General features: G+C 38.0%; 1 protein-coding gene across 1 annotated transcript in view; it reads right to left on the reverse strand.

The window, feature by feature from the left end:
* Positions 1–22,869, reverse strand: part of LOC131927900 (uncharacterized) — a 42,705-nt gene extending 19,836 nt beyond the window's left edge. The window contains exons 1-15 of the mRNA XM_059283771.1: positions 22,765–22,869; positions 21,717–21,794; positions 21,245–21,291; positions 19,823–19,953; positions 15,709–15,868; positions 15,469–15,535; positions 14,795–14,900; positions 13,768–13,856; positions 10,911–11,034; positions 10,272–10,400; positions 4,998–5,279; positions 3,615–3,818; positions 2,819–2,953; positions 1,988–2,097; positions 148–251 (exon numbers count right to left, since the gene is read on the reverse strand). Of these exons, the coding sequence (XP_059139754.1) occupies positions 148–251; positions 1,988–2,097; positions 2,819–2,953; positions 3,615–3,818; positions 4,998–5,279; positions 10,272–10,400; positions 10,911–11,034; positions 13,768–13,856; positions 14,795–14,900; positions 15,469–15,535; positions 15,709–15,868; positions 19,823–19,953; positions 21,245–21,291; positions 21,717–21,794 (1,766 nt within the window). The 5' untranslated portion in view covers positions 22,765–22,869. The remainder of the gene's footprint in view (positions 1–147; positions 252–1,987; positions 2,098–2,818; positions 2,954–3,614; positions 3,819–4,997; positions 5,280–10,271; positions 10,401–10,910; positions 11,035–13,767; positions 13,857–14,794; positions 14,901–15,468; positions 15,536–15,708; positions 15,869–19,822; positions 19,954–21,244; positions 21,292–21,716; positions 21,795–22,764) is intronic.
* Positions 22,870–27,684: the final 4,815 nt, after the last annotated feature.

The raw sequence follows: 27,684 nt of genomic DNA on the forward strand, positions 1-27,684 counted from the left end.
TACAGGTGACCTAGAAATTACCTGTACGGTCCCATCTATGTTGACACGTCACCTAGAACTTACCTGTACGGTCCCATCTATATTTACAGGTGACCTAGAAATTACCTGTACGGTCCCATCTATGTTGACACGTCACCTAGAACTTACCTGTACGGGTCCTGCCACTTGTGAAAACGTTTAATCAGAAAATCGTCGTTCTCGTGAAGGTCAAACTTGTTCAAGGTCAGCCTCAGTTTGGATTTTGCTGGTACCTGTGTCACCGAGAACACCTTACTGTAGGTATATCTAACACATATTTCTGAACACAAAATTTAGTTTTCAAAGACTTAAATCTTGTCTTGTTGTTATTCGATTATTGCAACTAATTCAAAAGAAAAACTAAGTCGTGTTTAAATTAACCGAAATGTAGTGCAGTGTGTTGCTCATTAGAGCTGGATAACTCATGTGTATCTATGTGAGGACGAGACGGAGCGGTCTAGCGGTAGAGAGCTGGACTGCTAACCCGTCAGTCTCAAGTTCGAATCCGGGTTAAAGTTAGTAGACCGTCCCTGAGGGAAAGTAAAGCTGGCTGAGCATAGTGCTGAATATAGAATTGGATAACTCATGGGTATAATTGTGACGATAGTAATACCCTATCGAGCCTTATTTTGAACTCGAAACTTTCGAATTTATTGGCTTTTTGCCGACTCGACCACGCCTCCATCACAATTAAGGATACGTGTCAACTGGTTATTCGCCATTGAGGCCATTGACTCCGATTTCAGCCTGCTTTTCTTTTTGGATTTGCTTCCATAGCCTTTGTCCAAACAAGAACAAACTACAAGGCCGTAGTTGTTTGATTTTGGAGTTGTCGAGACATTTCAGTTTAGCAACCATGAGCTTTACCGACTCGACCACGCCGTCCCCTACATTACAGCTGATTCCTCAGGTATATTTAGAATGTAGAACCTGGCCTCACCTGAGCCGAGAAATTTAGCAGCTGTTCGTGAACTGAACTCCACAAATAGTAAACACGAGCCGACCCGCGGCGTATCATACGCCGCTATTTAGTTGTTTTATTTTCTACTTTTCAGCAATTCGTAATTTGTGAATTCGACAGTACCAATGCTGCCACTGAAAATATTTGCTTTAAATCACTACCCCCCCCGCTTTCCCCTCACCCCGACCCTACACCCCGCCCCCCCCCCCCCCCCGTGAAAGCAGCCTCCTCTTAGTTATTTCTTAGTTACCTCCTGTAAGTTTAAAATCGAACTAAATTATCTGCCCCTAATAGAAACCCGGCTCTACGGCTCTACGATTTGAAACATTTAGCTTTGTAAACATTTAGAGTGAACACCGCTCACCAGACAATGTGGGGGTGGGGTGGGGGTGGTAGTGATAGAGAGAAAGAGCGGGGACTGCAAGGAGGCGCTTGCAGCTTGTTTTCTAACGGCTCCCAGAAGAGAATTATATATACGAGCCAACCCGCGGTGTATCATACGCCGCTATTTAGTTGTTGTTTCTACTTTTCAGTAATTCATAATTTGTGAATTCGACAGTACCAATGCTGCCACTGAAAATATTTGCTTTAAAACTATAAACCCCCTTCTTCCCCCCCCCCCCCCCCCCCCGTGAAAGTAGCCTCCTCTTAGTTACCTCCTCTAAGTTTAAAATAGTTTCAAACTGAATTATCTGCCCCTAATAGCCGTCATCAAACTAAACATTTATCGTGAACTACAACTCACCTGACCATGTGAGGAGGGGGTGGGGGTGGGGGGTGGTAGCGATAGAGAGGAAAAGAGGGGACTGCAAGGCGCGCGCTTGCAGCTTGTTTTCTAACGGCTCCCAGAAGAGAATTATATAGATAGATAGATACTCTCTATCAAGTCGACAACACCGTTAATATAAATTGATAATAACGGAAGAAAAGTTACAAATACTTTTAAGAGCTGTAAGAAGTAATTGTTAAATAAGAAAAATTCCAAATTTCTAAAATACAATGTCTTACGTTAAAACTGTAGAAACATCTTCTGTCTGGTTCCCGTTGTGTTTCGAACCCAGGCGTTGTGACCGTGACAGATCGGTTTGTTGGAGTGAGTGTTATCATACGACTACAGCCTGTTGATGGAGAGATTTAACACACGTTATAACAGTTGTGTGATGGACGGCGTGGTCAGAGGTAGAGAATTCGAATGCTAACCCGAAAGTCTCCAGTTCGAATCACGAGTAGTATATCTATACTTGCACTATAGTATTTTTAATAATGAATAATGTACTTTAGTGGCAGTAGTACTGTAGTTGTACTAAGTTGTGGCGCAATATCGGTACTGTAATAGTATTGTAGTTGCAATATTGTGCTGATGTAGGTGTGCTATTGTGTTACTTTCAGTGTTGTTTTACAGTAAAACTACCGTGATACTGCAGTTTCACAAAAGTGGAGTTGTAAAAGTACTATATGGTCTATATTGTGATAATGTCGTTGGTCGCATAGTGTTACTTTTAGTGTTGTAATATATTGTCACTATTGTGTTAATTTAATGGTACTATAGTATTGCTTTTTAAGTTGTACTACAGGTCTTACTTTTAGTGTTGTAACTATACTATAGTGTTACTTTAAGTGTTTTACTAAAGTAATACTTTTAATGTTGTATTTTAGGAGTACTTTTAATGTTGTACTACAGTGTACTATAGTTTGTACTTTAGGGTACTTTTAATGTTGTACTACAGTGTACTATAGTTTGTACTTTAGGGCACTTTAATGGTGTACTAGAGTGTACTATATTTTGTACTTTATGGTACTTTAAATGATGTACTACAGTGTACTACAGTTTGTACTCACCATAAACTGGAGGCTGGTAGTGGCACTGATAATGAAGGAAAGACGTCTGGTAGAAGAAACTCAAGGGCGGCAACTCTCCAAACTTTCTGGAAGATTCCGTCCAAAATGTGAACTTAGAGTAGGTGCTCTTCATACCTGCGGAGTTACGTGCCTTAGATTAAAAAGAATTTAGTTCCCTCATGTAGAAGAAAAAAATCGCACATAATAATAGCATAATCATGCTCCATGTTAAATGTCTTGTGGTCAGTATTAAGTCAATATTGATTGTAATCATGTAAAAAATGTCATCAGCTATAAAGAACAGACATCCTTTCATTAGCTACTTCTTTGTTATTTAATTGTAAATTGCAACAAACCTGATAAGACCATGAAGCGGGAGTTATCTCCCCTTAACGTTTTCCTAAATTCTTATTTAACACATAGAAATATATGTACAAGACATCCTATCAAATATCATATATATATATATATATATATATATATATATATATATATATATATATATATATATATATATATATATATATATATAGCCTTCGGTTAGTTTAGGGATTATCACGTGACTAGAACAGATGGAACATCCCACTAGCCAGAGGTTATTAGTATTACCGTGTTGGGAATAGAGATGGTAAGTACCTCTAACATTCAGTTATTAAAGTGATTATCACGTGACTAAAAAAGTCGGCACATGCCTCTATCATTCACATATTAAAGAGATTATCACTTGAGACAGCAAATGCCTCAACCATTCAGTTATCAAATAGATCATCACGTGACTAAATGAGACGTCCCCTACCTCTCACGTTAGGACACTTGTGATATCTTGCCACCAACTTAAACGGCTCGGCGTTGGGCAGGTCCGTCACTAGGGCGTAGTTCTCCTTGTTCTTGCAGCAGTAGTTGATGGTCACCATCCTGCCGCTGATGCTGATGTTGCCGATGTCACCACTGGGGTGACTCTCAGTTCGTGTCTGAAACTCTATCCCGCCATCTTGGAAAACTAAAAAAAGAAGAAGAAATACGAAAGATAACGTTTGAATCTATGCTGGAATAGACGCGTTGAATCATGACCAGAGTTTCTTACAGGCATCTCTGCGGGGGGGGGGGGGGGGGGCATCTCTTTGCCCCCCCCCCCCCCCCCCCGATAAAATGAAATTTATATAATTTATATAGAAAATATATACTTTTAACAGTGTCCATCCCCCCCCGCCCGAAGAAAGTATACCGCCCCCCCCCCCCTCCGAAAATTTCAAGCGCCCCCCCAGGAGAAAAAAAGTCTGGAGGAAACACTGATCATGACTAACGTTTGAATGTATGCTGGAATAGACGCGTTGAATCATGACTAACGTTTGAATCTATGCTGAAATAGACGCGTTGAATCATGACTAACGTTTGAATGTGTGCTGGAATAGACGCGTTGAATCATGACTAACGTTTGAATGTATGCTGGAATAGACGCGTTGAATCATGACTAACGTTTGAATGTATGCTGGAATAGACGCGTTGAATCTTGACTTTGCATGCGTTTGAGTGGAAAACTCGAGAAGGAGGGGGGGGGGGGTGAATTAGGTGGGTTGTGGTTTAGATATAGAGTCTTCTTGAAGAACTAAGAACGGATGAATATCTGCCAAATAGAGGACAGGAAAAGACCCGTTCAATCTTGACATGTCAAGCGCGTGATTGGAGCAGACTTGGAGTGGGGGGAGGGGGCGGGGGGGGGGGGGCGAAGGATCTGGGTGTAGAGTGTTCTGGACGAACAATGACTAATGGGATATCATAAGAGAAGTCAAAACACAACCAGGTACTGGACATAGTGTGGGTTAACGGTAGATGCACTATTCTCCATATGGACATTAGGAATAATTAATGTTGAAATTAATCCAAGTATAGTAATTTTTTTCTTTATTTTATTATAAGTACAACATCATGATCGATTTTGAATTCAATAAAGTTTACTATCAACAAGCTTATTGTTTTTTTAAATTATATTTTATGAGGTGTTAAATTATTAGTTAGAATTTTATATAATGTTCCAAATTTTTAAGAAAATGTTATTCAGAATAGCTATAGAAAGATTTTTTTTAAAAATATAAATGGCACATAAACACATACACGTAAATGTTGTTTTTATTTTAATTTAATACGAGTTAAATTAAAATACAACATAATTTAGAGTTACCTCCCCCACATTCTTCTCCCAGTGGTTTGACAAAACAGTAATCGCCTCCCCTGGGCCAAGATTTCCAGTTAACGTCTCTAGTGTTCGCTGGCGTCGACTTTTTACACAGATGGACGTACATGGTGTTGCCGTCTATTCTGTACGGCTGCGGCACCGGCACCTGGACAGCGCCCCAGTTCCCAGACAGTGGTAACGTCGCCGGAGTGGGATCGAATCCCGTTGGGCAGGTGTCGCTGCCGTACAAGATCATGTGCGTGTCGGGCCAGGAAATGTTTTTTGTGGCTGTCAATAAAAAAACATGTATTGTGTGTACACGTCATACGTATATTATCATGTTAAACTAGATCAACGGAATCCGTAGGGGTAAATGGGTCCCACATGAACAAAGTCAATCACCTAACGATACAATGAGTGATAAATGATGGTGGGGGGGGGGGGGGGAGGTTCAGAAATCTGAAAGTGTTAAACAACGTACTTTTGCATTTTTAAACAATGATGTATAAAAATAAACCGGGAGTGATCTCCCCTAAACTTTCTCGAATATTCTTATATAAAATAACAGGGGATGGAAACTCGGGCTATAGACATGATTTTTAATCCATTTTAAATACTTAAAGTTTTAAAAATAGAATAAAATCTCGTAGACAAATTAATTGCACACCAAGTGAACGCAAATTAAAAAAAGCGCATAATAGTGCGCAATATTATTAGTACTTTATAAATTTACATGCGTTTTTTGAGAAATCGGAAATAGCGTAAATAAGTGCTTCCTGTCTACGGAAATTACTCAAAATTTGACAGAAGGTAGAGAATTAGATCTTTTACTTACATATCAAACTTCATTTATCTATCTGAAATAGTACTCAAGTTATAGGCTTTTGGAAAATTCAAAGTAGAAAAAGTACCACTTCCGGTTATCGGAAATCGCTCAAAAGTTGATACGGATCTACGATTTTGATAAAATACTTATATATATGAAATTTCATCAACCTAGCTGTAACGGTACTCAAGTTATCGTGTTTACACACGGACAGACACACACACAGACACACACACACACACAGACATACGGACAAGATTGCAAAATTATGTTTTTCCGTATCAGTGAGGTGTAAAACGTCGAGATTTGTAAAAATCTCGATTTTTTTTTTGCACGATTACAATACTTTCTCTATACTACGTATATACGAGAAAGTAAAAAATAAACCGGTAGTGATCTCCCCTAAACTTTCTCGAATATTCTTATATAAAACAACGGGGGATGGTAACTGGGGATATAGTTATGATTTTTAATCCATTTTAAATACTTAAACTTTTAAAAATAGAATAGAATCTCATAAAAAAAACATTGCGCACCAAGCAAACGCCGAATAAAAACGCGTATAATAGTGCGCAATATTATTAGTACTTTAAAAATTTACATTAGTTTTTTGAGAAATCGGAAGTAGCGTAAATTACTACTTCCAGTCAACGGAAATTACTCAAAATTTAACAGAAGGTAGAGAATTAGATCTTTTACTTACATGTGAAATTTCATTTATCTACCTGAAATAGTACTCAAGTTATAGGCTTTTGAAAAATTCAAAGTAGGAAAAGTACCACTTCCGGTTATCGGAAATCGCTCAAAAGTTGATACGGATCTACGATTTTGATAAAATACTTATATATGAAATTTCATCAACCTAGCTGTAACGGTACTCAAGTTATCGTGTTTACACACGGACACACAGACACACAGACACACAGACACACACACACACAGACATACGGACAAGATTGCAAAATTATGTTTTTCCGTATCAGTGAGGTGTAAAACGTCGAGATTTGTAAAAATCTCGATTTTTTTTTTTGCACGATTACAATACTTTCTCTATACTACGTATATACGAGAAAGTAATAAACCGGGAGTGATCTCCCCTAAACTTTCTCGAATATTCTTATATAAAATAACAGGGGATGGGAACTCGGGCTATAGACATGATTTTTAATCCATTTTCTATATACTACTAAAAGTCAAGTTTGTTTACATGTTTGAATATTTATTTTTTTGTTTGTTTTTTTGTTTGTTTGTTTGTTTGCCTGATCAACTATTGTGATATGTTCGACTCAATCTGGATAGCTGTAAAATAGTATGTAGGTAGAGAATAATTTTTTAATGCAGACAGACTGTTAATCACAAATTTATTTAAAGACGTTAATTAATTTATTGATTTATTCATTGTTAAATTAACCGTATTTTTTAAAAAATGTTAATACTTTGAATAAACTTTGTGGGGATAGTGACGTCCCTTGATATGTTAACTTTTTGGTACGATAAAAATGGCGGACTTCATCATAGACTTTGTGGCCCATTCAAAAGTTTAACGCGTTACAAAGCTAATTTTCTGCCGGCTATAACTTAAACAATACGTCCGTTTGCTGTATTTATTACGTTCCAACACTTATATCAATTTTCAACTGTCTTTTTCATTTAGTTTTACGATAAATTTCTCTAGATCTAAAGATCAGCTATCGAAGGAAATTTATTTATGAATCTAGCCTAGATCTAGATCTAGATCTAGCCTAGATGTAGGTCACTATATTCAATGTAAATTCTAGATCTAGAATCTATTTCAGGCCTTAATTATTTTATATAAATCTTTGTTTGGCTTATTTAAGATAAAATTTAATTTGAAAGTTAGTACTACTAGACTTATTTTTAGATCTAGATCTAGAATCTATACGCGTAAATCAAGTTGCATAAGGAGACACATAGTATAGTATAAAAATTCACTTGTGACGTCACGAGTAAATAGCTAAAATGGTAGCGTAGTCAGCTCTCATGCAGGAGGCACGGGTTCTAGACCAATATGTCAATGAAATTTTTTTTTTCAATTTTTTTTTTTTAGATGTGAATGATAACGTTGCCTATCTGAACTTGGCAAGATACAGGGCAGGTGAAGTAGAGTTCATCTGTTTCTTTGTCCTAAGCATATGAAAGGATAGTGTGGTCAGATACATGCTCGGCTGGAATTGTTTTTTAAACGATAAAAACATGTTGTCTGAGACTTGGCAGGACACTGGGCAGGTGAAGTAGAGTTGAGTAGGTCACCTGTGACGTCAGTTTATGAAGGGATAGTCCGAAATCGGTGTTTTCGGTGTTTTTAAAAGATAAAAAACATATATTTGAATGTGGGGTCTGTTTTTTGTGACGATAAGTGACACTGCAGTAGCGTACCGAGGAGGGGGGGGGACGGTAGGGGAGGGGAGGCGGGGGGTGGGGGGGGGGGGGGGGAAGGGGAGGCGGGGGGGTGGGGGGGGGGAAGGGGGGAAGGGGAGGCGGGGGGGGAGGGGGAAGGGGGGGGGTGCATATGTTGGGGCGCCAAAATGGTTTGGAAAAATAAATTGATAGGTTGAGGGGGGTTCAAATCGAAAGTTTGAGTGGGGGGGGGGGGGTGCACATCAAAAGTTTGAGGGGGGGGGGGTCAAATCGAAAACTTTGTCCCCGGGCGCCGGGAAGGGTCGCTATGCCTCTGAGTGACAGACGTGATGTTTTTTGATGGATGACCCCCGAAACCCACAGTTATCCAACGGATGACGGGTATTCTAGTAAATACTTAAAGTTTTAAAAATAGAATAAAATCTCGTAGACAAATTAATTGCACACCAAGTGAACGCCAAATAAAAAAGCGCATAATGGTGCGCAATATTTTTATTACTTTTAAAATTTACATTAGTTTTTTGAGAAATTGGAAGTAGCGTAAAGTACTACTTCCAGTCAACGGAAATGGCTCAAAATTTAATAGAAGGTAGAGAATTAGATCTTTTACTTACATATGAAATGTCATTTATCTATCTGAAATAGTACTCAAGTTATAGGCTTTTGAAAAATTCAAAGTAGGAAAAGTACCACTTCCGGTTATCGGAAATCGCTCAAAAGTTGATACGGATCTACGATTTTGATTAAATACTTATATATGAAATTTCATCAACCTAGCTGTAACGGTACTCAAGTTATCGTGTTTACACACGGACAGACAGACACACAGACACACAGACACACAGACAGACACACAGACATACGGACAAGATTGCAAAATTATGTTTTTCCGTATCAGTGAGGTGTGAAACGTCGAGATTTGTAAAAATCTCGATTTTTTTTTTTGCACGATTACAAGACTTTCTCTATACTTCGTATATACGAGAAAGTAAAAAGGGCACTTTCGATTCTTTTTACTTTCTCGTATATACGAAGTATAGAGAAAGTATTGTAATCGTGCAAAAAAAAAATATCGAGATTTTTACAGATCTCGACGTTTTACACCTCACTGATACGGAAAAACATAATTTTGCAATCTTGTCCGTATGTCTGTGTGTGTGTGTGTCTGTGTGTCTGTGTGTCTGTGTGTCCGTGTGTAAACACGATAACTTGAGTACCGTTACAGCTAGGTTGATGAAATTTCATATATAAGTATTTTATCAAAATCGTAGATCCTTATCAACTTTTGAGCGATTTCCGATAACCGGAAGTGGTACTTTTCCTACTTTGAATTTTTCAAAAGCCTATAACTTGAGTACTATTTCAGATAGATAAATGAAATTTCACATGTAAGTAAAAGATCTAATTCTCTACCTTCTGTTAAATTTTGAGTAATTTCCGTTGACTGGAAGTAGTAATTTACGCTACTTCCGATTTCTCAAAAAACTAATGTAAATTTTAAAAGTACTAATAATATTGCGCACTATTATGCGCTTTTTTATTGGGCGTTCACTTGGTGTGCAATTAATTTGTCTACGAGATTTTATTCTATTTTTAAAATCTTTAAGTATTTAAAATGGATTAAAAATCATGTCTATAGCCCGAGTTCCCATCCCCTGTTATTTTATATAAGAATATTCGAGAAAGTTTAGGGGAGATCACTCCCGGTTTATTTTTTTTGATATCACAAATTGATTAATACACTCCATACTGACCGAGCTTACGAACTCAGATATTTTTTCTTAAGAAATCGGTTTTTAAAAAATACTGAAATATAGAAGGTTTAGGTGTGACGTCAGTTTAGGGGTGGGGTTCCGGTTTTATGTGGGGTTCCGGCTTTATTCCGGAAGGGGGGAGATTTAGATCGTTAAAAAATTATGACGTCATTGAGGATGACACCAAATTATATTTTGTAGGATTTATAGCTGCTTAAACCAGAAGCATCTTTAGATGTAACTTATATTGGCAAGACCCGTAGCTTTACAAACAATTAAAAGAACAAATCAGGTGTAAATTAAAAAAAAAATATCACTCACGTCCATCAATGTGTGTCGTACAATTGGTGTTGTAATCCAACTCATCCGGACAGACACAGCGACACCGTCCATTGATCAACGTGTGGTAGCCTGGGCCACAGTCCGTCTGGTCGTTGTTGCAGAACACCTCTTTGGAAAATAAAAACAAAAAAATGTAGTTTGAAAATATATCAATGGTGCTCGGATGAAGATGAAGATTAATATTGGTGGAGACAAACATCTGCTTTAGAGAGACATTGAACACCTGTTTTTCATTTAGCCTTGCGCTTTTACACTAGTTACCATATATTTGAGTGGATTAAATGACACTTATTAATTAGTCGCTGTAAAAACTTGTATTCTGACGTGTAAACGTGTTGTTTCTAGAATTAACTCATCCAGGTTTTTGTGTACAAAGAACAAAGCAAGATTACTTTTCAAATGTATTAATGCTTAATCAGGGCACTTATTTCATAACCCCATAACTTTTTAGTATATTATTATATAACAATATTTACTCCACTTCCGCTTCTCAAAAGCCTATAATTCGAGTACCTTTTTATGTTCTCTATTATCTTTATACGAGAACGTAAAAAAGCTACACTTTGGTTTGATGTATGTTGAATTTAATTTCTGAAAAATAATGTTTTTTCTCCCTACCATTACATCGGTAAATAGAATTTAACTCCAGGAAAACGACATGATCTTCCGAAAACTCTAAGGGCGATTGGAAAAAATCGTCTCTTATAGGGGTGTAGGTCTCAAGGCCGTCGAGATTCCAGGTCTGTGAAGATGCAAAGGCAATGGTCAGTTGATACACTCTATTTATTGGACTCTGCTTTTTTGAAAGAGTAGTGAAGTATGAAATGGGTCACATTATGTCTATCATGTGCAATTGTTTGTGTATATATAAATGTAGAATTTAAGTGAGTAGAGTTTCTTTTCCGAACATGACGGTCCGTGGGGCAAGTGATATAGTCTACACCCGTTTCTGTGACATCCGGATATAAAGGGATAGTGTGGTCAGTACAATGTCCAGTCGCCTTTACTTTCTTAAAGTGAGTTAGGTACCCATGAAAGCTGGGTGGCCTCAGGTGCTGAATTGAACGCGAGACTTTTGGGAGTAGCATTGTAGTGCTCTGCCGCTAGGCCACGCCGTAGCATAAGCTGAGGTTTAGCTAGTGGAGGATGCATTTACATCGTGACTATGCTGTGCATTGCGAAAAAATTTAGCTGAGTTTTATCCTCTAGTAGAATACATTTAAATAAATTGATAATTTTGTGAATTATAAAAAGTAGCAATATTGCGAAGAATTTTTTTTTAAATACAAGTTTTTTAAAAAGTTAAATTTAATGTAGTGTAAGTTACTTCCACATAGGTTATAGAGAGTTATAAAAAAGGAACCTTTTTTTTATTTAAAAATACTTTTAAAATAGCAACAGTGTATTCCTCTGCAGTAGTTTACAAACAGAAGTTTACGACAGATCCTCAAGATAAGATGGCCAAATAAGTTATACAATAAACACCTGTGGTAACACACCAAACCAGTGGCATAGCGAGGTCGGGTGGCACCCGGTTCGGCACTTAATGGCGTCACCCCCCAGAGGCGTAGCGACCCTTCCGGGGGACAAACTTTCAATTTGCACCCCCCTCAAACTTTCGATTTGCACCCCACCCCCCTCAAACTTTTGATTTGCACCCCTACCTTCAAACTTTCGATTTGCACCTCTTACAGCATTATTTAACACTCTAATTAATCACTTACTTTAGTGGAATTATCATTTTTCTCTATATATTTTGCTATTTTTTTGCCTTGGTGTCACCCCCCTAAATGGTGTCACCCTGTGCGGTCCGCACCCCCGCCCCACCCCCCTCGCTACACCTCTGCACCAAACAACAGCAAATAGACAGGGACATATCCAATGGATAGGGCATCTCCTGAGAAAGGAAGAGGAGAACATAGCTAGGAAAGCATTAGACTATAATACCCAGTGGAAGAGGAGAACATAGCTAGGAAAGCATTAGACTATAATCCCCAGTGGAAGAGGAGAACATAGCTAGGAAAGCATTAGACTATAACCCCCAGGGGAAGAGGAGAACATAGCTAGGAAAGCATTAGACTATAATCCCCAGTGGAAGAGGAGAACATAGCTAGGAAAGCATTAGACTATAATCCCCAGGGGAAGAGGAGAACATAGCTAGGAAAGCATTAGACTATAATACCCAGTGGAAGAGGAGAACATAGCTAGGAAAGCATTAGACTATAATCCCCAGGGGAAGAGGAGAACATAGCTAGGAAAGCATTAGACTATAACCCCCAGGGGAAGAGGAGAACATAGCTAGGAAAGCATTAGACTATAACCCCCAGGGGAAGAGGAGAACATAGCTAGGAAAGCATTAGACTATAACCCCCAGGGGAAGAGGAGAACATAGCTAGGAAAGCATTAGACTATAATCCCCAGTGGAAGAGGAGAACATAGCTAGGAAAGCATTAGACTATAATCCCCAGGGGAAGAGGAGAACATAGCTAGGAAAGCATTAGACTATAATCCCCAGGGGAAGAGGAGAACATAGATAGGAAAGCATTAGACTATAATCCCCAGGGGAAGAGGAGAACATAGCTAGGAAAGCATTAGACTATAATCCCCAGGGGAAGAGGAGAACATAGCTAGGAAAGCATTAGACTATAATCCCCAGGGGAAGAGGAGAACATAGCTAGGAAAGCATTAGACTATAATCCCCAGGGGAAGAGGAGAACATAGCTAGGAAAGCATTAGACTATAATCCCCAGGGGAAGAGGAGAACATAGCTAGGAAAGCATTAGACTATAATCCCCAGGGGAAGAGGAGAACATAGCTAGGAAAGCATTAGACTATAATCCCCAGGGGAAGAGGAGAACATAGCTAGGAAAGCATTAGACTATAATCCCCAGGGGAAGAGGAGAACATAGCTAGGAAAGCATTAGACTATAATCCCCAGGGGAAGAGGAGAACATAGCTAGGAAAGCATTAGACTATAATCCCCAGGGGAAGAGGAGAACATAGCTAGGAAAGCATTAGACTATAATCCCCAGGGGAAGAGGAGAACATAGCTAGGAAAGCATTAGACTATAATCCCCAGGGGAAGAAGAGAACATAGCTAGGAAAGCATTAGACTATAATCCCCAGGGGAAGAGGAGAACATAGCTAGGAAAGCATTAGACTATAATCCCCAGGGGAAGAAGAGAACATAGCTAGGAAAGCATTAGACTATAATCCCCAGGGGAAGAGGAGAACATAGCTAGGAAAGCATTAGACTATAATCCCCAGGGGAAGAGGAAAGTGGTCTAGACAAGGAAAACCCGGATGAGGCTAGAGATACCGGGCTTACATGGGCACAAATAAAGAGAGCCGCTCAAAATTGTGTACAATTGATAAGTGTCTTTGCTGTCCTTTGCTGTTCAGGGCCACAAAGGGTTATGTCAAGTCACATCCATCTCGCAATACTAAATTGTATAAAAGGAATCGATCTACTCACCCCATCTCGGTACATCAAGCTGGACCTGGGATCGAAGTAGTCGTTGATCAATGTGGGGTCTGTGATTTTGTCGTAAGCAAATACCAAGTCTAGATGAAAATAAAGGGTGTGAAAAGTAGCCTGTGTGAATTTTATTGTAAGTAGACAAAAAGACTAAGAACAAAAAAGAGATAAAAAGTACGTGTCTTTGTCGTAAGGACACACCAAGTCTAAAAAAAAAACAGGGAATGAAATATATGTGATTTTGTCTTCACAAAACATTGAACCTGATTTGATAAATATCGCCAGTTGAACATTTCAAATAAATGTAGCGATTATATGGACGTATAAACGTAAGCACCTCAGAATTAGTTTAAACATTCCCCATAAAATAGTGTTTAACGATAATAATGTAAGCATCTTCAACTATTAATAAAAGCATGTTTTTAAATATTAGGAGCCTCTATCCAATGGCATTCTTTTTATTCTGATACAGGAAGGCTTACAGTAAAAATATTTTAACACGTGACATATTTAAATTGATACAAGTATTTTCTAGTAAATGACTTTGATCTAATGACGTAAAGTTTAAGTTATTTCCTTATTAATTATTTTCTCAATAATTTATTTCTATTTCCAAACACATTTTCCGGACAAAAAAGCCTAGACAACATAATAGCTCAACGTAACGAGCCTTGCAGATAATCTCTACATCGCTAACAGTGACATTCAAGCATTCAATCGTGAATCCTCATTACACATTTGCATTTTCAGGTTGGTTTTTTTTAATAATTTTTTTTTTATATTTAGACGTTTTGTATTAGATATATGTATAAGTAAACCATCTTAAATGAATGAAAGTAGGCTACAAGTAAGAAAGTAATATTACTATTGTAAATCTGTATCAGTCCTCACAAGCCGATGCTGAAAACTGTAATACTAAAGCGAACACAGAACTGACGCTGTAAATTACATGTCTGAGGCACACAAAAAAATCGCGAATCCTCATCTTATTTGACCCGTCTTAGGGTATCATAAACCAACTCACTGCTTTGGATATCTGCCTCATTGATAGACATGTACGAGTCACGGATCCGCCCCTGGTGGGTGTGGATGGCACCAAGCACGTGAAACATCTCGTGCAGGTTGATGCCCTGGTGAGTACCATAAGCAACTATTTATAGTTTCACGCTTTCTATTAATAGGTATATTAATACGTATTTACAACATTGAACGTCTATTCAGCTTTCCTATTTTTACGAGCTTTTATTTAACTCACTTACTCTGCTGTCTAGATCGAAATGTCCGTGCGAAATTGCATGCACTTCTAACTGACAGTACGTGGGTCAAGACATGAAGACAATGCATCGTGACATTCAAAATTACTTAATTGGTAGCCTAATTATTTTTTATAAATTAATTAAAATTTGGACCGAATTAGTAGGCAGTTCTATCCACACGCGTCATCACGGCCGTCTAAGGCGTGGAGCGAGGTGGGTGGGGGGGGGGGGGCTCTACGATAAAAGGGCGTCTTCACGTTTAATAGGCACGCAATGGGCCGCTATAATAATAAGTATTTAAACAAGCGGCCCACGCTTTTATTTATAGTGATATAAATAGTAGTGCATTAATATATTTAAAGAAAGTAGTTTTTTATATTTAAAGTAACGGCAGATTTATTATTGTAGTTAACTTAACTAGCAATAGAATCTGGACACTTACAAAACCATTGCAAGGGTAGACAACTTTTGGACCTGGGTTAGTTCCCTCACCGTGTGAAGCTGAACACCTGATTTATTAAGAACAAATCCGAATATGTAACGAACACTATATATATATATATATATATATATATATATATATATATATATATATATATATATATATATATATATATATATATATATATATATATATATATATATATATATATATATATAACGCCTATGTGATGTAGCTTACCCGCCATTTTCTTTGACACTGACGTAAGCATTTGTCTTAAAGCCGTGATTGGTCAGCCAGTTGACCTCCCTGGGGTCATACGTGTCAGCCACGTCATGGAACGTCACACACAGACGACTGGAGATGTGGTCCAGCACCTCTCTAAACGTCACCCTGTCGCCTGTGTATTAGAATGCCCAACACAAATGTTCTGAAATGTCTACCACATGCGCTACACTGGAATCAACTCACGTGTACACAGTAACACTTCTATAGTGGGGTTCGTGGAAGCGCACAACAACCAGAGTATCTTTCAAACATTTTTCTCGAGGGGAGGGGTAGGGGGGGGGATTCGAAATTTTCGGGGGGAGAAGGGGTGGAAACTAAATTTTCTGGGGTGGACACTAGTAAAGTATATATCTTCTATAAAAATTATATTTCTTCGTTGGGGGGGGGGGGGGGGGGAAATCTGCTAACGTCGGTTCGAAAACCGCTAGGTATGTGTTTTATTTAATATTTTATTTGTTTCCGCTAGCACACCACACTTCACTTGAAGCAGTCGTACCCCAGGCATTGACCCCGTCTGTCGTGGCCTTGAAGGGTCAACCTCAGGTGTCATCATTTTTGGGATGTCCGCCTTCGGCCTGTGGCGTTACTTCTAGTCAGTCCGCTCCGGCCTGTCATTCTTTATACTTGGCATTTGTCCGGGACACACTGACCTGTTGGGATGTCCGGCTTGGTAACCGGTTTAATACCCGTTCGTGCCCGCTATTTTATAACCATCCAGATCACAACAGTATAATTTTAAATTTCGAGAAAGTATCTGTATGGGGGTCATTGGGATGGGATCATTATTTTGTAAAAGGTAGTGGGCTGGTTTTCGAAGATAAGTAAGTTGAAGTCGGCATTTTATATGTGCCTTTCTACTTACATTTTATTTTAAGATTGTTCGAAGAACAAACTTACGTTCAAGTAAACTACAATCTGTTTAGCATCCATCATCTTATGTAAGCAATCAATTCATTAGCTATTTTTTAAAATCTAAATTGTAATCATTTTTTGGAAAAAATCTATATATATAAAGCAAAGTGGTCAGGTGCCCGATAGGGCACTTCCCGGCGCCGCAGGCGCGTCAAATTTGTCACGAAGGTGCCTTATGGCGATAGAACACGAGGGCCGGTGACGGTTCGGCAAAAAGTCTACGGAGAGGGGGTCAAAACTGACCTCGACTGACCGGCGCCTTATATGAGCTCTATCACGAAAAAAAATTCCTCCGACGACCCCCCTTGAAATTTTGTGAGGTGGTTGGAGAACACCTTGGGGTGTCACAAAAAACTCGGCATATCTGGGAAAACTTCGTAAAGGGGTCAAAACTGACCAGTTGTATTTCCCTATATAATCTTTGTATTTTAAGGGAAAAACAGAGGGTCATTTCAACGCAGACTTTAGGGTACTTAAACTCAGTATATCTGGCTAATTTTTTGCATACGCTTAGGTGAATGGCTTGACCTTTAGGGAAAGCTGTCGGTTTGACTCAAAGCCCTCGACGAGGGCTAAAAAGTGACCGCGAGTGAAATTCTCTTCATATGAGCTCTATTACGAAAAAAAATTTCCTCCGACGACCCCCCTTGAAATTTTGTGAGGTGGTAGAAGAACACCTTGGGGTGTCACAAAAAACTCGGCATATCTGGGAAAACTTCGTAAAGGGGTCAAAACTGACCAGTTGTATTTCCCTATATAATCTTTGTATTTTATGGGAAAAACAGAGGGTCATTTCAACGCAGACTTTAGGGTACTTAAACTCAGTATATCTAGCTAATTTTTTTGCATACTCTTAGGTGAATGGCTTGACCTTTAGGGAAAGTTGTCGGTTTGACTCAAAGCCCTCGACGAGGGCTAAAAAGTGACCGCGAGTGAAATTCTCTTTATATGAGCTCTATTACGAAAAAAAATTTCCTCCGACGACCCCCCTTGAAATTTTGTGAGGTGGTAGGAGAACACCTTGGGGTGTCACAAAAAACTCGGCATATCTGGGAAAACTTCGTAAAGGGGTCAAAACTGACCAGTTGTATTTCCCTATATAATCTTTGTATTTTATGGGAAAAACAGAGGGTCATTTCAACGCAGACTTTAGGGTACTTAAACTCAGTATATCTGGCTAATTTTTTGCATACTCTTAGGTGAATGGCTTGACCTTTAGGGAAACCTGTCGGTTTGACTCAAAGCCCTCGACGAGGGCTAAAAAGTGACCGCGAGTGAAATTCTCTTTATATGAGCTCTATCACGAAAAAAAATTCCTCCGACGACCCCCCTTGAAATTTTGTGAGGTGGTAGGAGAACACCTTGGGGTGTCACAAAAAACTCGGCATATCTGGGAAAACTTCGTAAAGGGGTCAAAACTGACCAGTTGTATTTCCCTATATAATCTTTGTATTTTATGGGAAAAACAGAGGGTCATTTCAACGCAGACTTTAGGGTACTTAAACTCAGTATATCTGGCTACGTTTTTGCATACTTTTAGCTGAATGGCTTGACCTTTAGGGAAACCTGTCGGTTTGACTCAAAGCCCTCGACGAGGGCTAAAAAGTGACCGCGAGTGAAATTCTCTTTATATGAGCTCTATCACGAAAAAAAATTCCTCCGACGACCCCCCTTGAAATTTTGTGAGGTGGTAGGAGAACACCTTGGGGTGTCACAAAAAACTCGGCATATCTGGGAAAACTTCGTAAAGGGGTCAAAACTGACCAGTTGTATTTCCCTATATAATCTTTGTATTTTATGGAAAAAACAGGGAATTTCCAAAACAAGTTTTAGGTTACTTAACCTCTGTACATCAAGCTAATGTTTTGCATACACTTCTATAGATGACTAGGCCGTATGAAAAAACTGTTGGTCAGACTCAAAGCCCTCGACGAGGGCTAAAAAGTGACCGCGAGTGAAATTCTCCTTATATGAGATATATAAATAAATTGACGAACGATCCCCTTAATATTATTTGAGGTCGTAGACCGACCCTGGAGGGTAACAAAAAAAACGTTATTCCCGTCGGAAAAAGCTATTGTAGTCGTTAAATATGTTCATATATCAAATTTTTATATAAGCATAGTAACTGTTTTTAAAAAAAGGTAAACAAAAAAATACGTCATTCGGTCCATTTTCAAGGGAGGTAACCTTTTTAATAATTATTTTTCAAATAATTGTATACTATTTTAAACAGAAACAGAAAACGACAAAGTATAACATTTGTTTAAAAAAATAAGTTGTTAATTAAGCTACGTATCATAATTAAATAAAAAATTAATTTTTTAAAGTCAATGTAATATAAATTTTGAGATATACTGTTAATGGAACCTCTGTATTTCTAATTCCATTTTAGTTATAAATTGCGTACTTTCTAATTTTTGCTCTGGAAGCGATTGTTAAACAACATACAACAACTTCTCTAAAATTAGCATTACTGTTTAAAATTAAGCACTCCACACCTCATCCATCACCAAATAATTAGTATTCAAATTATCAAATGTTTCTGAAAACCTAAGCGAAGCTAGGCAGTATGCCTAGTAAATGCATAAAATATAATTTGGCCTAAAGAAACCAGCCACTATAAATCCCATTGATGTATTACAATATTTTAAGTAGTATTTATTATACTTAAATCGAGTCACGACTACCTTTTTCTTGTAGACTGCAAGTATATCTTTTTACCCAGATCATAGGGAAAATGAAATGGGAACAAACATGTGGTCAAACTACGACATTTCAATTTTCTGAATGAACGCCTTCATTGGTTGAGCTTAGTTAATCAATGTTTAGCTGATCGTATAAGATTGGTAACCTGAGTACAATGTACAAATTTGTGGGTCCTACTACATTAATGTGGATGGAAGTTTTAAAATATACAATAGACGCGGTATTAGCTAATGCATACAAACATAGGATGTTTGTTAGAATGAGAAGTTAGATTTCTATTTTTAAGAACTCATGTGAAGGACGTCATTGCGTTATTATATAGTTATTTTTTTTTTCATGGTTACATGCTTAAGTTAACCCTATTTTAAATAGTTGGATTGTAAGATTGTCAAATGATTGTTGAAAGCTTTACCTGCTTACAATAACAATTTTAAAATGTACTCACCTTTATATGAGGAGTCTATGATGTAAGGTATATCATGTGGCCAGTTTTTTGCAGTAAAATTAAACGAGGCCCTACTGGCACGATCGAGGTCAATGTGTTCTACCCAGTCTGCTACAAAAGGGGCTTTAGGTCTGGTAAATAGATTAGTCGAATGGGGCTTTAGGTCTGGCAAATAGATTAGTCGAATGGGGCTTTAGGTCTGGCAAATAGATTAGTCGAATGGGGCTTTAGGTCTGGCAAATAGATTAGTCAAATGGGGCTTTAGGTCTGGTAAATAGATTAGTCAAGTGGGGCTTTAGGTCTGGTAAATAGATTAGTCAGATGGGGCTTTAGGTCTAGTAAATAGATTAGTCAAATGGCGCTTTAGGTCTGGCAAATAGATTAGTCGAATGGGGCTTTAGGTCTGGCAAATAGATTAGTCAAATGGGGCTTTAGGTCTGGTAAATAGATTAGTCAAATGGGGCTTTAGGTCTGGCAAATAGATTAGTCGAATGGGGCTTTAGGTCTGGCAAATAGATTAGTCAGATGGGGCTTTAGGTCTGGCAAATAGATCAGTCAGATGGGACTTTAGGTCTGGCAAATAGATTAGTCAAGTGGGGCTTTAGGTCTGGCAAAAAGATTAGTCAAGTGGGGCTTAAGGTCTGGCAAATAGATTAGTCAAGTGGGGCTTTAGGTCTGGTAAATAGATTAGTCAAATGGGGCTTTAGTTCTGGCAAATAGATTAGTCAAGTGGGGCTTTAGGTCTGGTAAATAGATTAGTCAAATGGGGCTTTAGGTCTGGCAAATAGATTAGTCAAGTGGGGCTTTAGGTCTGGCAAATAGATTAGTCAAGTGGGGCTTAAGGTCTGGCAAATAGATTAGTCAAGTGGGGCTTTAGGTCTGGCAAATAGATTAGTCAGATGGGGCTTTAGGTCTGGCAAATAGATCAGTCAGATGGGACTTTAGGTCTGGCAAATAGATTAGTCAAGTGGGGCTTTAGGTCTGGCAAATAGATTAGTCAAGTGGGGCTTTAGGTCTGGTAAATAGATTAGTCAAAAGGGGCTTTAGGTCTGGCAAATAGATTAGTCAAGTGGGGCTTTAGGTCTGGCAAATATATTTGTAAGATAATATTATTGGGCTTTAGGCGTTCAAGAGATTGGGTGAATTTGACAAATGAGTCTATAGGTCTCGTCATGAGAATATGGTAATCAGACTTTAGGTCTTGCATAAAGATGTAGAACTAAACGAATTACGCTTTAGTTATGCCTGATAATATTACTATAATGAATTGAAATAAAGTCTATCGAGAAGCTGAAAATCAAACAAATGTGGCTTTAGTTCAGTTGAAGAAACGTGATGATTACGCTGTTTACTCTAATACTAACCCTATTATTTAATATACCAATATTACCAAACTTAGATGTTTTAACAAAACAAACAAACCTGCTGAGCCGGCTAGTGATAATTGTGCCAGAATCTTCAGTTGACATCTGGATATAATAGATAGTACACAGAGTTAGGAAACAGATAATTTTTACTTTCTATTTTTCGTAAGACTAGTGCATGCTTATGTTAAAATATGGAGAATGTATGCATTCAAGGGGCTCTAATTAGTCACTTGGGGACGATGTGGCCAAGTGGAAGAGCGTTAAACTACTAACTCCAAAATTTAGAGTTCGGATCCCGGCCTGGAGTCTGTAAGACTTTTCTGAGCCCACCCAGCTCTAATGAGTACCTGACTAACGTTAAGGAAACAAATTCGGTTGGGTAAAGTGCTAACCACACTATACCCTTCTACGCCGAGGTTATTGAAACAGATAAACTCTACTTTACCTACCCCATGTGTCTTGGACATAAACGGGGAAAGATGATAAATTAGTCACTAAATTAAAAATAAGTTTTATGAATTACTTACATGACATGACGTGTAATGTCCACCAAATACCAACAACAAAAGAGCAACTGCCAACTTTATCGTTACTCGTACACCCATCTGTAGACATACAGAATTGTGTCATTAGTAGAATATTGTTTTATTATTGGTTTAATAACTCACGTGACTTAAAGATATACATAACTATTAACAACGTCCTACCAACGTTAGTCATTCAATAACGTATGCTAGAGGACCTATGTCCTAACGTCCTCATCACGATAATGAATGAACGCGACGGATAATTGATATCACAACCAACCTAATCAACTCTTTTTCAACAGGTGGGGGGGGGGGGGGCGTTGATCACACACGTATTAGCGGCAACTCAAAACCACTACGTTGTTGGCCAAGGGTAAATACATTGATCGATTGTATGTCTAAAGTTTAGTAGTATCTGAAAACGTTTGCCGTATAGAACATTATTTACTATTATGTTAAGTTCATCTTCATCTCAGTGTAATAATGTGTAAATACACTGAACGATTGTTTGTCTAAAGTTTAGTAGTATCTGAAAACGTTTGCCTTGTAGAAAATTATTTACTCTTATGTTAAGGTTTCTCTTTACCAGATGTAAAGTATGATTGATAAATATAAATTATTTAAACAATTATAGTTAAGCTTTGTACAATACATTTTGTTCATAATTTTAATTATACGATTAAACAATCAGTTATACACATTTGACGAATTTAAAAATCTATTTTATAAATAGTAAAAATATGTGCATTTGTGGAATGTGGTAAAAAATTAAACTCAAATTTTTCCCACTAAAGCTATTCATTTTTGTCCTGTTTTTCTTTTGCCTTTAAAAGCTTTAGTCTAAATATTTTACACAGCATATAACATTTGCATTTACTAGTCTCCTTATCTATAAGCCTTGTACATTCTGAGTAGAAAACTTCCTATAACTAAGTCGTTCTTTTAAGACCATTACATTTCAAATGTAAATCTTTATACTGCCCTTAGTAATAATTTAAAAGGCTACACAATAAATATTTCAAATAAAATAAACAAAACATTTACTTACATCGTCGGCCTATGATTTGATGACCTAAAAGTGTGTACAAAACACTACCTTGTACTACCATAGACCTTATCAATCTTATCTCTATGTGATCTAGAGATACTTCCGTGTCATGTAATTAGTTTCGAAATGTTCAGTGGCATCACTGTATGTGACGTTAGAAGATAAGAAGTTTTGTTCTGATTGTAGGAAAACAAATGGTTGGGGCGGGGGAGAGACGGAAACAAAGAATGAAAGATAGAGATAGAGGGGGAGAGAACGAAACAATGAAAGATATAAAGATTTATATATATATCTATATCTATATATATATCTATATATATATATATATATATATATATATATATATATATATAGAGAGAGAGAGAGAGAGAGAGAGAGAGAGAGAGAGAGAGAGCGAGAGAGGGGGGAGGGAGAGATGGAGAGAAATCTAGCAAGACGATACATGTTTGCAAAATATCAAAAGAATACATTATCCACAAAGTTGTAATCACATGTTAAGCGTAGCATTTAATATCTTAAACGTCGGTACTGTTGTCGTTCTGCTAATAAAAAGCGGATCGTATGATGTTTCCATGTAGCGAATTAAGTAAAGATTCTTCTTTACACCTTTGTTTCTCGACCTCGGCATATGAATGGATAGTGTGGTCAGCACTATACCAGCTACCTTTACTTTCCCTGACATTAGGTACACATAAGACCTGAGTGGACTCAGGGACGTTCCACTCGCCGATCAAACCCTATTTTCTATGAAAGACTCAATGAAATTATCAATGACAGAGTCAATGATAACTACCGCTCTCCTGTATTTTTCTCTTAAGAAACTCAATGATAAAGCGTTAGTAGTTATAAAGAGAGAGAGAGAGAGTTTATCAAAACGGAAATAATTCAACTCGTTTAATTAATAAAGCGTTAAACGTAATTATTAATTCTTAATTTCTCAGCGATTGATACAATTGTTTAGGGACAGTTAAACTATTTTTTTTAAATATAGATCCTCGATCTTCATTTATAATTTATTAATTAAAATAAGATTTTTAAAAAATAATTAAAACAGGTCTTTGTACTATATTATTAAAAAAAAAACAACTAACGAAAATAATAAATAATTTTGACTATTTCTCATTCTAAACCTATCGAATATCTTTTTTTTTAAATGCAAGGTAATCTTTTATAGAACCTACATGATTAACTTTTCTTCTAATAATAAAAAAAAAATCTAAATAAAAACTATTATTCCTACAAATATTAGAGTAGTCTCCCTTGTCAGTTTTCTATTCGAATGTATTTTGTGTTAATTTTCGTTATGAAATACAATTGACTTTTTTAATTAATTATTTAAGAAAACAATCTATCTCTGTGTATATTTATTTAAAAAAAATATTTTTACAATAATTAGAATAGGTGTTTCTGGTTAAATAGCAATTATTCTCATTCTAAATCTTTGGCTATCGAGATTCATGGGTCTTTAAATTTAAGATTATGAACACATTGGCTGGACGAAAATGATTATATACACTTAAATACATACTAAAATTTACTTTTGTTAATAAACCTACACTATTTTATGCACACATACAAAAAAGAATATTTTAGCGGCAGTTACAACGTCAAAAAAAAAAGGAAACTCCTTTATACTGAATAGTTCTACAACAAAAATGTAAAAATACATAGTCCTAGAGCACACTAACACTTACATATAGATATGTGTGTGTAAGTAGGATGTGAGGTGGGTAGACAGGCGGGGTGGAAGGAAAGCAGTTTGGCAGGAATAACGGTAGGTAGGAAAGTAGGTAGGCAGGGAGCAGCGCAGGCAGGTTAGTGGATAGGTAGGTACGTAGGCAGGGAGTTAGGTATGTAGGTAGGTGGGCCTAGGTAGGAAGGGGCCTCACTTGGTATAGTGAGCGATTATAGTAGCCCATCATATTCATAGCGTTTTGCAATTATTAAAACGAACAAAGGTACCATAGTACTCAAGGGAAAACCCGGGGAGCTAAATGGAACCCTGCCAGGGCGCCACCAAATCGATTTTTTTTTGCAGAAACCACCACAGGGGTATTAGCATTAGCTTCTCAAATTTGAATGACAAACGAATGAAATCTTTGGTAATGCTTAAACAAACAAACCCACATTCGTTTTTGGGGCGCGGGTTTGTCCACACTGCCGCCTAGACGCACCAAGGCTCACTGTATGAAAGCCTTGAGTGTACGTTAATCAACCTCTGTAATAGTGAGGTAGAACACACATTGGCGACCGCCCATGTGTTAGAGACGCGTCCCTTGGCGCTCCAGGGAGCCACTGGTTATACTTCCGCAGGGGCGCCCCTAATTCGGTTTAATTATAAAATGTCGTGTGCCACCGTGTCCCTATTGTAGGGTGCTCTTTAAAGAGGCACTCTCGGTAGAGCCCGGGGCGCTCGCTGTCACCAACTGCCAGGGCGCCGGCGGGCGCTCATTATTCTACTTAGTGAACATTTATAGTAGCCCATCTAAACCGTAGTGTCGCACGAGGTGGGTCTTGGCTGCTCTGGGCCACTCAACCGCTGGGGAGCTGGCGGATGAACCTGGTGTAGTTTTATCACTGAATCTCAGAGATGTAGCACCATTCCTGGCGCCTGGGGACAAATTTTCAATTTGGCACCCCCCCCCCCCCTCCCGCCGGGGACAAACTTTCAATTTGGCGTTCCCCCCCCCCCCCCCCCATATTTTTTTTATATTTATAATGCAAAACTGTAGCTAAAATGAGCTTTTAAATTTTTCCCACCCATTTTGGCGCCCCCTAGGGTTGGCGCCCGGGGACATATGTACCCCTCGCTCCCCTCGCTACGCCTCTGCTGAATCTAGTATTACCTATGACCGCAATTGATGAGATAGTCCCTCTGGATTCCCCTCTGGATTCTGGGCTCATAATCGTATAATGAGAAAAATCGAACCCTCCCAGGGTGCCACACTTAAGAATTTTTTTTCTTTCTCGAAACCCTTTTCACCAACTCCCCAAAATTTTATGACTCTCGTACGAACAGTGTCAAATTGCATCTGGCTTTTATTTTTATGGAGAAAAATTGCATTGCTTCCTGTCAGAGACCCCAGATCGAATGGGGCGCCAAAAGGGGTAGACAATTTTTTTAAAATCCTCATTCTTCAGTAAAATTTAAGAAAACAGATTTATACATGACTGATATCCTCAATTTTTTTATATAGGGGAGTGTATGTAGGGATGGGCGCCTTTTTGCCAGCGTTTGAATAAGGTTGGCACAACATTGACAGTTCGCCCCGGGCGCCGGAATAGGTTGCTACGCCTCTGTTTCCTGCTAGGGCACCGCCCTGGCGAAATCTTTCCGGGGGGGGGGGGGGGGTGGCGTGCGGACACTGTTAAAAGTATTTTTTTTTCTATATAAATTCCGTTTCGTTCGGGGGTGGGAGGGGGGTCGATAGACTTTCTCATTTAACTAAGAAATGGAACAAGTAAAATTCACGTTATCTTTTTATTGTTTTTAGATATAGAGTAGTAACAGACTACCTACAGGTCCTAACTCGCGACGAGGTACACATTTGTATTAAAACACAGATCTAAGACATTTTCCATTTAGGTGGGTTTTGCAGTACAGTGGTTTCTTAAGTCGGGGACAAGTGATTGCGCTTATCTCTGTTGAGTAGCTATGTATTCTGTCCTATATTAGACACATTTGTAAATATCTGTCACAATATGGGCATAGAGATGATATAACGATAGCTTATCTTTGCGGACGACGCTAAACTTTAGCATCGACACCACGGCCTACAAGTTCAAATTCGGTCCTTCAGAAATGTTTGAAGTCTCTAGATTAAAACTACTTTTCTCTTTTATGTGCCTACTGACCACATCACATGTATGTGTTCTGAAAGTCTAAAAACAGAGGCACGAATATATCGTCTAGACTTGTGAGGTCTACAGATTAGGTATTTTGTCAGTTATCTAAGCCCGTGCCTGTTCTGACTCAAAGCCTTATTGTTTCTCTATCGACGCCTTGCGTAACATGGGGTTGGGTTTTTAAGGCGGCATAAAGCTTTATGTTGTTCCTTTTTGAGTACACTAGATTAAAAACTAACGTTTTCAGATGCCTAAAGATGTTTAACCACTAATTAATCAGAATAATGGGTCAAGATTTCAATTCTTGGTTTTGGGACACGTTAGTTGTCGGGGTTGAACTAATGTCGATAGCATAAGGACTGTACCTTGATGCGGGCGTTTTATTTGTTGCCCATCGTAATAATTGAATGGTTGATGGGGCTTCTTCGAGGGTTTGATTTGCCGTAATGTTAATGATATCATGTATGTGAGGCTTTTGTTAGAAGAAAATGCGTTAAAACACTTTTTAAATATGCTTTTTTAAAATAGGCCTATATTTTACGACAACATAATCGTAATGATCAATAAAATGAATTTAAACAACTTTAGAATACACCTGTTTCTGCTAACATGAATGTTATTCTTCAAACTAGTAATGTTAAACGTGTCTTTTTCGCATTTTCGACTTATAAGCAATACAGTAAATTCCGATCACGTCCATATGCATACAAGCAATGGCGTAGGCGAGGAGGGGTTTAATAGTGATTTAATAATGATACTTTCTTAACCCTCTACTGGACATCATGTTTGGTACCTTGCCCCCGGCAACTGGGTGGATTTGAATTACACCCAAGTTTTACTTCATAGTAAATGGCTTCAGTTTTAATTATTGGAGTTGGTAGCAACATTGACACAGTTGAAGGTATTCAGAACAAGGTGGCCAGGAGAAATCACATTAATTAGTATAAAATTTACCATTACTAACAATAAGCCCTACTTAATTGTTTAATGTTGCTGGATATTAAGCCTGGTAGGTATTTATGTTTATTAATTTGTAAAGAAACAAAAAAAGGATTCCCAAACAAAGTTTTATTT

Source organism: Physella acuta, unplaced genomic scaffold (assembly GCF_028476545.2).
Source record: "Physella acuta isolate Inbredline_101_S28 unplaced genomic scaffold, ASM2847654v3 ptg001445l, whole genome shotgun sequence".
NCBI classification, from domain to species: domain Eukaryota; kingdom Metazoa; phylum Mollusca; class Gastropoda; family Physidae; genus Physella; species Physella acuta.